At 43.9% G+C, this 12,699-nt stretch overlaps 1 protein-coding gene across 9 annotated transcripts in view; it reads left to right on the forward strand.

Moving 5' to 3' along the window:
• SLC20A2 (solute carrier family 20 member 2) overlaps window positions 1–12,699 on the forward strand; it is a 92,256-nt gene that overhangs the window by 45,230 nt on the left and 34,327 nt on the right. For all 9 annotated transcript variants that reach the window (XR_003703350.2, XM_028701776.2, XM_077917579.1 and 6 more), the window contains exons 2-4: window positions 2,350–2,890; window positions 8,529–8,669; window positions 11,319–11,404. Coding sequence is in view for 8 of the 9 variants with exons in the window: in XM_028701776.2 (XP_028557609.2) it covers window positions 2,608–2,890; window positions 8,529–8,669; window positions 11,319–11,404 (510 nt within the window). In the remaining variant the exon portion in view is untranslated. The remainder of the gene's footprint in view (window positions 1–2,349; window positions 2,891–8,528; window positions 8,670–11,318; window positions 11,405–12,699) is intronic.

The raw sequence follows: 12,699 nt of genomic DNA on the forward strand, positions 1-12,699 counted from the left end.
TCTGTCATCAGCTTTCTTTGCTTTTCTAAGGCTTGCCGCTGGGACTCTGTTTCAGTTCTCCTTTGTCACTGGACAGGCTGACACCATTTCCACTGAATGAGGACAAAACCTAGATGGAAGCTTTATCCATACTACCGGGGTGGATACACACACACACACACACACACACACACACACACACACTCTTTTGCAATTTTAGTGATCCCAGGTGTCAGTCTTTAAAAGTAACCGAAATGTCAATATAATATAAACATGCTTCATTTTATACTTCATTCTTAAAGCTTAATTTATGACTCTGTCAAACATGCCTCTATCATTCAGTGCGTGAGCGAGAGAAGCATTTATTTTATTTTAAAGCATTGATTATTAGGAACATAGGTAGTTGAGCGTGGGCGTGCAGACTAGCAGGGTGAATTGCTTGCCTGGCATGAAGATTGCGCATGTTGCCCATCACCAAGTAGCAAGGGAGATGCTGGGGCAAAGTCAGAACTTGGGGACACATTCACACCAATGATAAGGGTAAAGGTCCTGGAAGCCAAATTTAGGTTGCTAGGTAGAATGCTGAAAGCCAGAACCTCCAAGGTATGCATGGATGAGACAGTGGTGCTGGGAGGAGGAGTTTGGCTTTATTAGTCACTGGGGAACATTCTGGGGCAAGACAGGCCTGTACAAAAGAGATAGGCTCCACTTGAACTGGGCTGGGAGCAGACTGTTGGCATTTAAAATAAAAAAGGTGGCATAGCAATATTTAAACTGATTTGCAGTGAAAGGCAATGGGACCTGAGGGATGAAGATGATAAATGGGTGAATATTTACCGTATTTTTCGCTCTATAGGATGCACTTTCCCCCCTCCAAAAATGAAGGGGAAATATGTGTGCGTCCTATGGGGCGAATACAGGCTTTCGCTGAAGCCTGGAGAGCGAGAGGGGTCGGTGCGCACCGACCCCTCTTGCTCTCCAGGCTTCGGGCAGCTATCCGCAAGCCTTCGGAGCCTGGCGGGAGTTGGCTTCTTTGTTCTTTATGGCTGGGGAGGGAAATAATTCCCCCCCTTTATTTCCCCCCCTAAAAACTAGGTGCACCCTAGGGTCCGGTGCACCCTGTGGAGTGAAAAATACGGTAAATGGGGTGGCAGCGAACTCAGCACTGTGAGTGCCGGGGCGCAGGACAGCAATTCAGAGAAGCCAGAGCACCGCAAATCAAAATGCAAGCGTCAAAGATACTTCAAGAGAGAGACTCTGTGCAAGTGTTTATATGCTAATGCTAGAAGCTCCCAAGCCAAGATGGGTGAACTGTAGTGCTTGGTTTTAAAGGGTGGCATCGATATAGTTGGTATTACAGAAGCCTGGTGGAGCAGAGAGAACCAGTGGGAGACTGTTATCTCTGGATGTAAACTCTACAGGAAGGGCAGAGAAGGACGTGTTGCTCTGTACATCCTCATCCTCAGGAGAGGTTTTTCGGGGAGTGTTGAAAGACAGTAGGAAAGTCAGTGTATGTGAGCTTTTCTCTGGATCCAACACAATATCTTTTCAACAGCTTTTTCAGTTGTGCTTTGACTGATTGTGACCAGGTATTCTTGCTTTAAAAAACAAATCAAAACAAAATAAAATCATGAGTTCATTGGTCGACTGGTGCAAGGATTGCTCTTTAAATGTTCTTGGAAGCATTTCATATGCTGTACTTCCTGGTATGCCCCACAGAGAAACTTACGGTCCTCAAATAAAAACATCTTGAAGGTCCCAGGCCACAGAGAAGTTAGGCTGGCCTCAACCAGAGCAGGGCTTTTTCGGCTGTGGCTCCGATCTGGTGGAACACTCTGTCACAAGAGACCAGGGCCCTGCGGGACTTGACATCTTTCCGCAGGGCCTGCAAGACAGAGCTGTTCCACCAGGCCTTTGGCAAGGGCACAGCCTGACTCCCTCCTTCGGCAATCTTCGCGGAGCTCTGGCCCAATGGCTGCCAGTGGCTTGAATTAATTAATTTTATAATGAATGATTTTAGAATGTTGTTTATGCTGTACTTTTGTACTGTTTTATTGTTGTTAGCCGCCCTGAGCCCGGCTAAGGCTGGGGAGGGCGGGATATAAATAAAATTTATTATTATTATTATTATTATTATTATTATTATTATTATTATTATTATTATTGAAAGTATCTCAGTAACCAACAGGCAGAAGGACTGTGGTCTACTTTCTGCCACCCTTGATTCTGAGTTACTTTTAAACTGACTCTGATAGTCTTGTGTGCATTTATCGTTGTGAGTGTTACATATGTCATTCCGCAATATCATCAGTTGATTATAACCACATGTAAATCTGTCATGTTTTATCCTCAAAAAATTATCTTTTACAGGAGAGGTCATCGCAGCTTTAACACTACTGAAGCAAAATATGGAATGGGTTTCACTGGTGACTGAATCCAGCCAAACAAACAGTATTGACAGTAGCTTGAAAATCACCAGTTAGCAGTTTCTTCACGCTCCAACACTGCACAGCACTTTCCAGAGAGAACTCATTGTGTGCAAGAAATCTGCTTTACAAATCTGTCCTGGTACCCTACAGCTTTGTCTGGTTAAACCCTTACAGAAGGCGAAAGAGAACCCGGAGAAACATGGAGGAATACCTGTGGATGGTTATTGTCGGTTTTATAATTGCTTTTATTTTGGCATTCTCGGTTGGGGCAAATGATGTTGCCAATTCTTTTGGTACTGCCGTAGGCTCTGGTGTGGTTACTTTGCGCCAGGCCTGCATTCTTGCTTCAATTTTTGAAACGACTGGCTCAGTGTTACTAGGAGCAAAAGTAGGCGAAACGATCCGTAAAGGTATCATTGATGTGAACCTGTACAACAGCACTGTGGAGCTACTGATGGCAGGAGAAGTCAGCGCAATGGTTGGTGAGTAACTTTCGTTTTATATTCAATGTCAGTTCCTTCAAGCAGTTTTGTGCTTTTCCAGTCCTGCTAAGAAATGTGACCAAAGCCTTTTGACAAACAGTAATACAGTGGTGCCTCGCAAGACGAAAAGAATCCGTTCCGCGATTCTCTTCGTCTAGCGTTTTTTTCGTCTTGCGAAGCAACCCTATTAGCGGCTAAGCGGATTAGCGCTATTAGCGGCTTAGCGGCTATTAAAGGATTAGCGGCTAAGCTGCTAAAAGGCTATTAGCGGCTTAGCGGCTTAGAAAAAGGGGGGGGGGGAAGCGGAAAATTTTTTGCAAGACTAGCAAGACGTTTCGTCTTGCGAAGCAAGCCCATAGGGAAAATCGTCTTGCGAAGCAACTCAGAAACGGAAAACCCTTTCGTCTAGCGGGTTTTCCATCTTGCGAGGCATTCGTCTTGCGGGGCACCACTGTACAGCAGCTTGTGTCTTGGACACTAACATTTCTGAATGTGCAAATTTGCTTTTTGCTACTGTTAGGAACTGCCAGGGTTGATGTAGAATCTACCCTATATAGATGTTTCACTGCTGAACTCTCAACCGTGCTTAAGAATCTGGGACCTGGTGATCCCTCTCACCCCCTGTACAAATTCCACCAGCTCCCCCCCTCCCCATTGGTACCACAAATGACTGAAGATTATTCTAACCAGGTTCATCTTAAACAGAATATCATACGAGGGTTTAGAGATAACTAAAAGAATCTGGTTAGCATTGGCTACAGATAAAATCAGTGCTGTCATGGTGAGAGGGAACTTTCATGCCCTTTGCTTCTTCTTTATTAACCAAGTTTAAAGGATTGGGGATGCTAACATCTGCTTCAGTTCTTAGCAAGGCTGCTACCCTTTTATTACTTCAGTAGAAATATACCATGTGCATTGTACTGCATATAACACCAAACTATTAAAATAAATGCTTGTGTTTATTTTGACATGGGTGTTAAAATTGTGTGCAAGGACAGAGAAAGATGACACGATTGTGCAGTTTTAAAAAGGATGGTCTTAATAGGATGACATAGGGTGGCGCTGTGGGTAAAAGCCTCAGCGCCTAGGGCTTGCCGATCGAAAGGTCGGCGGTTCGAATCCCCGCGGCGGGGTGCGCTCCCGTTGCTCGGTCCCAGCGCCTGCCAACCTAGCAGTTCGAAAGCACCCCCGGGTGCAAGTAGATAAATAGGGACCGCTTTATAGCGTACAAGGTGCCATCCAACCGTCTTAGGGACTCCACACCTGGTTTGTGTAGGGTTTGCTCCTTAGCCTTTTCTTCTCCTGAAGATATCCCACAAGGCAGCAGAGGTTGAGGATCAGATTTTTCCTTTTCCTAGATGGGCTCCTAGGTTGGCGAGCCCCATCTGCCCCTCACTTCCCTCTACGGCATGTGCAGAAACCACCTTCTTGACCTTTGGGCCTGCTATTGGTCTTGTCCGCTTAATCCACCGGAGCCTGTCTTTGCATGCAAGGAAACCAAGAGTTTAAGACCCATCAGCTATCCTCACCTGGCTTGCTGGCCAGTTGAAGCGATCCCCAGGGTGTGGCCACATACTGATAGCTTCTAAGAGCCACAGGTGAGAGGTGAGTGCAGGGTGGGGACCAAAGCGGGACAAACTATCCCAGAAGGAGCACAATGTGTCCCTCACCTGAGGGTACCACCCCATGCCAGAAAAACTTGGAAGTGTGGTTTTTGGGAAAGTGAGTTTCTGTCCTGTTGTTCGGATTCCCTTTCCCTGCACTTTCCATTGGGGGAATCCTGCACATTTTACTGGTAAGTTGAGGGGGCAGGGCATATGACCACACCATTTTCTGTCCCCTTCTCAGTATCAGGTTGATTGTGTCTCCCACTCCGTGATCCATGTGCAAAGCTTCTCCCCTCAATGAGCCTCTTTTGCACCCTTCCCCAGCTTCACCGTTCCCCTGGAACTTGGCAGCAGTAGCTTTTAAGAGCCTTTGCAGCTGCAGTCTCTAGCCCTGACCCTACAAATACATTCCAAATACCACCCGGCGGCCAGCTTCTGCAGATTTTCAAGGAACAAGTTTTGTTTTGTGAGCTGGTTAGGTAGAAACGATGGAATGGATTTTTGTGTGGTATTGAAAACAAATAAAAAAAGGGGGGAGGGGGAAAAAACCAACAAATTCCTATACTGAGCACGGGTTCATAAGCACCACATTTCTCCATCCTAAGTGTGTAGCAAGAAAACAGGGTGGAGTGGGTGGAGAAAGAATTGTGAAAAAAAATTGCATAGTTTCTAAGAAGTGGGCTGTGTCTAGTTTCAACGTAGAATTTTGAGGCTTGTGTGTACGCAAAATGTACAGTCACCTACTAGTCCTAGCCCTTAATTTCAAATGTGAACGGCTGTTGGAGACTGCAGTTTGTCATTAATATTTGGAGGGAAATGCAATCTGCATGTGCTCAGAGCCTGAGTTCAGCTCATTTCTGATGGTCACCTGTTGGTCACCATAGGCAACCAAATGAGTAATTACTTACTCATTTTCTCTACTTTTAAAAAAATAACTGGATAATCCTGAGATTTTATTGGGATTGGAGTACAGGAGATCCAACCAGTCAAACATTGTTGTTTGGCCACTTTGTTGAGTATGACCTGGTTCGCACATCCCTGTATTGGGAAGTTTTTAACGTTTGATGTTTTGCTGTGTTTTTATTATGGTGGAGTAACTGGGGCAATCCAGTCAGATGGGCTAGGTGTAAGTAGTTTATTACTGTATTATTATTATTCATGCTGGTGCACACTGATGAAATTGTGGGCACTTTGCTCTATTCATCCTGCTGCTGCACTGCTAATAATCAAGTAATGGTATGACTTGTGCTGTCTGAACCTGGTACGTTTCTCTCCAAATAAACCACAAAGAACAAATCCTGACTTACGCTCCAGGTTTGAAGGAAAATGAACTATGAGATTGAGTTTGGGTTACATAACAAGCTAGACTATAGCTTTTTTACATTAAACCACAGTTTATTTTAACTATGGCTTATTGTGATGTACGAACCAGGTCTATGTGTAGATTTGGTCTCAAATATTCTGTGAATACAAAAACACTGCTTTTCATTGTTTCACAACCTTGTAAAAGGCATTGAGTGCACACATGCAGGTATATCCCCCCACCGCACAATGATCATTCAAATGCCCAACACAAGCATTCCTAACTGGAAATACAGAGGGGTCTGAATGCCAGAGGCATGCAGTATGTTTATGCTTAACTTGTGCATTAGTAATATTGAAAACCCTTTCTGTCATTCTGGCCAGGTGACAATTTAAGGTGCACTTGGGTATGTCATTGTCCTGTGCTCGTGAAGAGAACTGCCCATCTCATCTCAAGGCAGCATGTAGATTATTTGAAAGAAAGGCAGAGCTGAGTCAGTGTTGGATAGCTGAGCACAAGCAAATCCGCACTCATAACAGCAGTAAATATTGTCTACCTAGTTTCAGATTTGCAGCATGTATGAGATCCACATTTTTTTAGTGCCTGCTTCATTGAAGAATCTAAGATCAGTGGCTTCCAAGGGGAACTTTTAAACCAGTCCATCCATGTGTCTCCCTTTTGGAATGCATTCCTCTTGTAGGGCTCAGGGTTGCTTAGTTAGGCTATTCTTAGCCTAAAACAAGTCAATCAGAGGCCTAAATTACACAGCAGGTGGCTTCACTTTGTGGCTTGGAAGGTAGGCCTCAGCTAGGAATAGAAAAGTCAGCAGTTTAGGAACGGAGCGCCAGGAAAGAATTAGTTTTATTCATTGGCTTCCTAAAGGAAGTTGTATGTGGTGCTAATGGCTCGCTCTTAAAAGCAGAATAGATAGGCTCTTCTGGAAGGGAAATTGGGTAAGAGCTTTACCGCTTATAAAGTAATAAATCTTGCTCTGCGCTGTACATGCAACGGCAACTTGCACTGTGCCGCTTTGTGGAGAATTAATTTGGCAAGCCTCAGCGGGAACTTCATTAGGAACCGGACGCTGAGGGCCTTGCACTTTGAAGCTGGCACCTACGTCTTCAGGTGCTTGACAGTCCTGCCTAATCTGTTAAAGCACAACTTCAGATTTGGCTTCCCATACATATATTTTAGCTTGCCTAGCGCTTGACAAACCCCCTGTTCCTACAGTCCTGGGCTTGCAGCAAACAAGAGCTTCACCATCCTAGCTGGTGGGCTGTGTTCGTCTTGGTAGGTCATAAACTGTGAGGGTTTTTTTATCATTTGCATCTACTATTATTAATCTTTGAGGGGCATGTGGCAAAATTAAAGGGGTAAAGGGGAACCCTGACCATTAGGTCCAGTCGTGACCGACTCTGGGGTTGCGGCGCTCATCTCGCTTTATTGGCCGAGGGAGCCGGTGGGTGTTTGTCTGCAGACAGCTTCCGGGTCATGTGGCCAGCATGACTAAGCTGCTTCTGGCGAACCAGAGCAGCGCACGGAAACGCCGTTTACCTTCCCGCCAGAGCGGTACCTATTTATCTACTTGCACTTTGACGTGCTTTCGAACTGCTAGGTTGGCAGGAGTGGCAAGATTGGGGTGTGTATATTTTTCAATATATTGTGGCATTCTATGATTTTTTTGGGGGGTGGGGTGCTATAGATCATAAATTATATCTTGTAAAAATACAATCTCCCAGGAAGCTAACATCTGGACCAATATCCTCTTGTTTAAAGAGCATGACTCCAGCATGCCTTCGTGCCCTTTTAACAGACTGGTAAATTTTCCACTCCAGGTTTTATGCACTCTGGTGCTCTTGACAGGGATGATACAGAGCTAGTACTGAGAGGAATGGATAAACCTTACTTACTAATAAAGCAGTTTTCCTGGCTAAATTTCTGAAAAGTTCAGTTATAAAGTCCGAATTATTAACATCTCTCCAGCTAAAGGTACTTTGGTGCCAAAGGAGAACTTGACACATTAACCCGCCCCCCCCCAAAAAACAACAACTTTGGTTTGAATCTAATGGGGAATATAAATTTTGTGTTCTTTTAAAAATTAAATAGCAAGTGAAATTATAAAATTACATGAAACCGTTTTCCATTTTCTTTGTCTGTGCATATTTTCAAAACAGAACAAATAAAGATTGTTAAGATTTTAGATGGCTGTTGGCAACTTCACCAGTTTTGATAGCTTGCTCTTTTTCTAAAGGACTTGTGCGTATTCCTTCACTTGCAAGACTATCCAGGCACCTTAGAATTCTACTAGTCCAGGTTTCTAAATTGCTATTCCTTCTCCTGTTTTGGAGATTGAAAGCTTAGAATGTAGTGAAGGGGAGGTGAATGGATAGGCTCCAATGACAGGGTAGCAAAAAAACCATTATTCTACCTCAGTACTGGGCTAACATGCGTTAAATAGGGCAGAGGTTCATTAAGGCGAAAGAAGCATTGTGGCCTTATTCAGTTTAAATCTATTAGGAATACGATTTGTAATGCAAAATAAATAGAAGCAGTGTTGGAGAAAGCTTGTACTTGAGCTCTGTAATCCTTTCCAGAAATGTTTTGTGTCCGTCTACGAGCAAAAATATGCCGAAAGGCTGGGTTGGTGTTCCCTCAAACAAGAATGCTAACATAACTGTTTGGCCATTAATGTTTATACTAATTATTTTGTCCCCGCTTTAACTTTTAGGCTCTGCTGTTTGGCAGCTGATAGCATCGTTCTTGAAGCTCCCGATCTCTGGAACTCACTGCATTGTCGGTGCCACTATTGGATTCTCATTAGTTGCAATTGGCACAAAAGGAGTTCAATGGATGGAGCTAGTCAAGATTGGTAATTGACATTTCCTTTTATTTGTGAAGGTTTGTGTACAAACATGCATTGACTGAAACTGGCATTATAGAAACATGATCGTACAATTTTGCTATACTTTTGTTTGGGAACTATAGCCAAATGATTTTGCAAAGCTTAGTTTGATATCCTGGTTTGGAGGGCTTCCTGGCCAGTGTAATTGGCCAGTTTGGACATAATAGCAAATTACCGTATTTTTTTCTCTGTAAGACTCACTTTTCCCCTCCTAAAAAGTAAGGGGAAATGTGTGCGCATCTTATGGAACGAATGCAGGCTGCGCAGCTATCCCAGAAGCCAGAACAGCAAGAGGGATCGCTGCTTTCACTGAGATTCAGAATATTTTTTTTCTTGTTTTCTTCCTCCAAAAACTAGGTGCGTCTTGTGGTCTGGTGCATCTTATAGAGCGAAAAATACGGTACAATTTTATTAGATCCAGAATAAACGTATTAGGGAAAGAGGTTGAGCTCATGGCAGTCTCTGTTTCTGTAGTATGATGACATTCTTTCACAACAAAGGGTTGGGCGTGACAAAAGAAAAAAGAAAAAAAGTTTTATCTGTGGAAATGACAAACACTATCTCACATGTCCTGGGTATGACTTCTAAACCAGATTTGGAGCTCTGCCCCGATTCTTCCCATTCCTGTAATCCTAAAGGTAAAGGTACCCCTGCCCGTATGGGCCAGTTTTGACAGACTCTAGGGTTGTGCGCCCATCTCATTCAAGAGGCCGGGGGCCAGCGCTGTCCGAAGACACTTCCGGGTCACATGGCCAGCGTGACATCGCTGCTCTGGCGAGCCAGAGCCGCACACGGAAATGACGTTTACCTTCCCGCTAGTAAGCGGTCCCTATTTATCTACTTGCACCCGGGGGTGCTTTCGAACTGCTAGGTTGGCAGGCGCTGGGACCGAGCAACGGGAGCGCACCCCGCCGCGGGGATTCGAACCGCTGACCTTTCGATCGGCAAGCCCTAGGCGCTGAGGCTTTTACCCACAGCGCCACCCGTGTCCCTCCTGTAATCCTAGTTAGCCCTAATTCAGATGCCTGAAGTAGAATCCCTCTTCAAGTCATGGTTTTACAGCATAGTTTCAGGCAGTCCGGATACCACAGTATCTGAACTGAGGTTAATTATGGTTAAACCATATCAAATCACAGAAGGGAGGAAGAAGCATGCAAGTGCCCCAAAGTCCATTTTGGAAATCAGGTTCCGTGAAGTCTGAACTGAGCTCATGTGCACTTTAAATACTGACATGGAGAGAGATAACAGAGCTGTTATGGCTGCTTTCCTGGGACCACTGGAAGTCAAGCTCTGGTTTCACGTCTGTTTTATTTCCCGGTTTTTAAATCCACCCCAAAGTTATGTGAGAATTGATAGCTTTACATTTCTAATTAAAGTGATCACAGTTAATATTTCAAAGCTTAATGTGCTGTGCATGCTTGTTGGGGACATGCACATTTCTTAATCTCTACAGAGCTGCAAGCCATCTGACCTAAAGTAGAATTTCTTTATTTTTAATTCAGCGTATTTGTGCTGAAAAATGACACAAATTTAAATGACATCTGAAGCTGTGGTGTTCCAAAGTACTCCAAAGTACAAAGTGTTGGTGTTAGACCATCATTAGGGGCATAACCAACGGGACGCGGGTGGCGCTGTGGGTTAAAGCCTCAGCGCCTAGGACTTGCCGATCGAAAGGTCGGCAGTTCGAATCCCCGCGGCGGGGTGCGCTCCCGTCGCTCGGTCCCAGCGCCTGCCAACCTAGCAGTTCGAAAGCACCCCCGGGTGCAAGTAGATAAATAGGGACCGCATACCAGCGGGAAGGTAAACGGCGTTCTGTGTGCTGCGCTGGCTCACCAGATGCAGCTTTGTCACGCTGGCCACGTGACCCGGAAGTGTCTGCGGACAGCGCTGGCCCCTGGCCTATAGAGTGAGATGGGCGCACAACCCTAGAGTCTGGCAAGACTGGCCCGTACGGGCAGGGGTACCTTTACCTTTACCTTAGGGGCATAACGATGGGTTTTCCTACTGCGTTCAGCAGAATGTTCTTTGTATTTTAAAAGACATACAGAACAGGCATGATAGCAGTCATTCTTAAAAACTTGAGTTTTTCTCACAAATTAAACTTTTGTAACTCCCTTGTGTAGTTTGGGACTTGCAAAAATGCCCAATTCTCTCTTAAATGCGAGTGTTATCTATAGAGAATCCCAGTACGGAGTTGAATGATTTTTCTATCATCACTGTCTAGCTTCTATAGATTTTTATTTTTATTTTTCAAAATAGACATTGAGGGATGGGTGAGTGGGTGATGAGGAGATGCAATTTTTTACTTTCACTTTAACAGCCGGTAAGCCTTTCAGGGAAAAATATGCTAGATACCCAGCTAAAAATATTCCCTTCTCATGCAATTTCGCACAAAACACATTGAAATCGATGAGACTTAAACATGCCTAATTTCAGGAGGATTGTGAGTTGGCGCACACTTTTTTCTTCTAACCTGTAAGCCAACTTTTTTGCAGTATCCAGGATCAATAAAAAATAAACGTACATTGTCAAAAGCTTATAATATTTTCATTGGATAGGATTTTAGCACAGTTGGAAATTATATATTTTCAATCTTCTTGTTTTGCTTTTATTCAGTTGCTTCTTGGTTTATCTCCCCATTGTTATCTGGTATGATGTCTGGTGTGCTGTTTCTGCTGATTAGATTCTTCATCTTAAATAAGGTTAGTGGCGAAATTTGTGCTTCCTGTTTTTGTTGCTGGTAAGACTGTAATGTAAGTGACAAATAGGCTTTGCTGTTCTTCACCGCCAGCTACCCACCACATACTCAAAATGCACTCCAGAGGCTGTCATATGCCCTATCCCCTTAGTAATCTCAGTGCCTGTAGATTTTCTTTAAAGTCTGCAGAAGGTACATTTACTTATTCAAGTTTCAAAGTGTAGTTCATGAATGCTAAGTTCATCTTGAAATGGCTTGATATTCATGCAAGTTATGAGTTCCTTGGGTTCCATTGGGTTCTAGTGTTCCACCAAAAATGGAAGTCAAGGTGTTAGTGTGTAAATGAGGCTGGATTTTTACTAATGGTTCTTAATTGGATTATGTGGATCAAAGTAAACAGGCTGCGGTGTGGTACACAGGTGATAGGGGGCAAAACCTGCCCCAGACAGTGGAGTCGCCCCAAGGAGATTCAGCCCTCATTTTATTTTGTTTCCCATTTTATTTACTCCCATGTAATCAAATCACTCTGTTCACTTATTTCAGGGAACAGTAAAGGGTTTTTTTGTGGGGGCAGAACCCATTTGCTACCCCAATATTGGGTCAGCCTCCACTAAGTGGTACTGTTTGTGATGTGTCACTGTGAAGAAGAAGAAGAAGAGTTTGGATTTGATATCCCGCCTTTCACTCCCTTTAAGGAGTCTCAAAGCGGCTAACATTCTCCTTTCCCTCCCTCCCCCACAACAAACACTCTGTGAGGTGAGTGAGGCTGAGAGACTTCAGAGAACTGTGACTGGCCCAAGGTCACCCAGCAGCTGCATGTGGAGGAGCGGAGACGCGAACCCAGTTCCCCAGATTACGAGGCTACCGCTCTTAACCACTACACCATACATGCATCTCAGAGATGCATTCCTACACATAACATGCATCTTCCCAGTAAACAGGCCCACCCTCCATACATCACCTGCCACAGTCACTAGCATTTTCTAATGTCATTGTTCTTGGGTTTTTCCCGAATTTTTTTTTATTGCTTTTCAACATTTATCACAAAATAACATGACAAATTACGCAACTATAATAAACTAAACACACAAGAAAAAAAGGTTGTCTCTTCAAATATCCAACTTTCATCACATTGATGACTGACTTCCTTGAATCCCCTCTAACTGAATTTCATTATATCACCTTTATAACAGTTCTCCAAGTTCATATTTCTAATAATATTAACTCCTTTCGTTTACTAACCTCTTTTCCTTTATTGATATTCTAATCCTTAACATTTACTACCACGTATCCTTATTC

Source organism: Podarcis muralis, chromosome 13 (assembly GCF_964188315.1).
Source record: "Podarcis muralis chromosome 13, rPodMur119.hap1.1, whole genome shotgun sequence".
Classification (NCBI taxonomy): Eukaryota; Metazoa; Chordata; class Lepidosauria; order Squamata; family Lacertidae; genus Podarcis; species Podarcis muralis.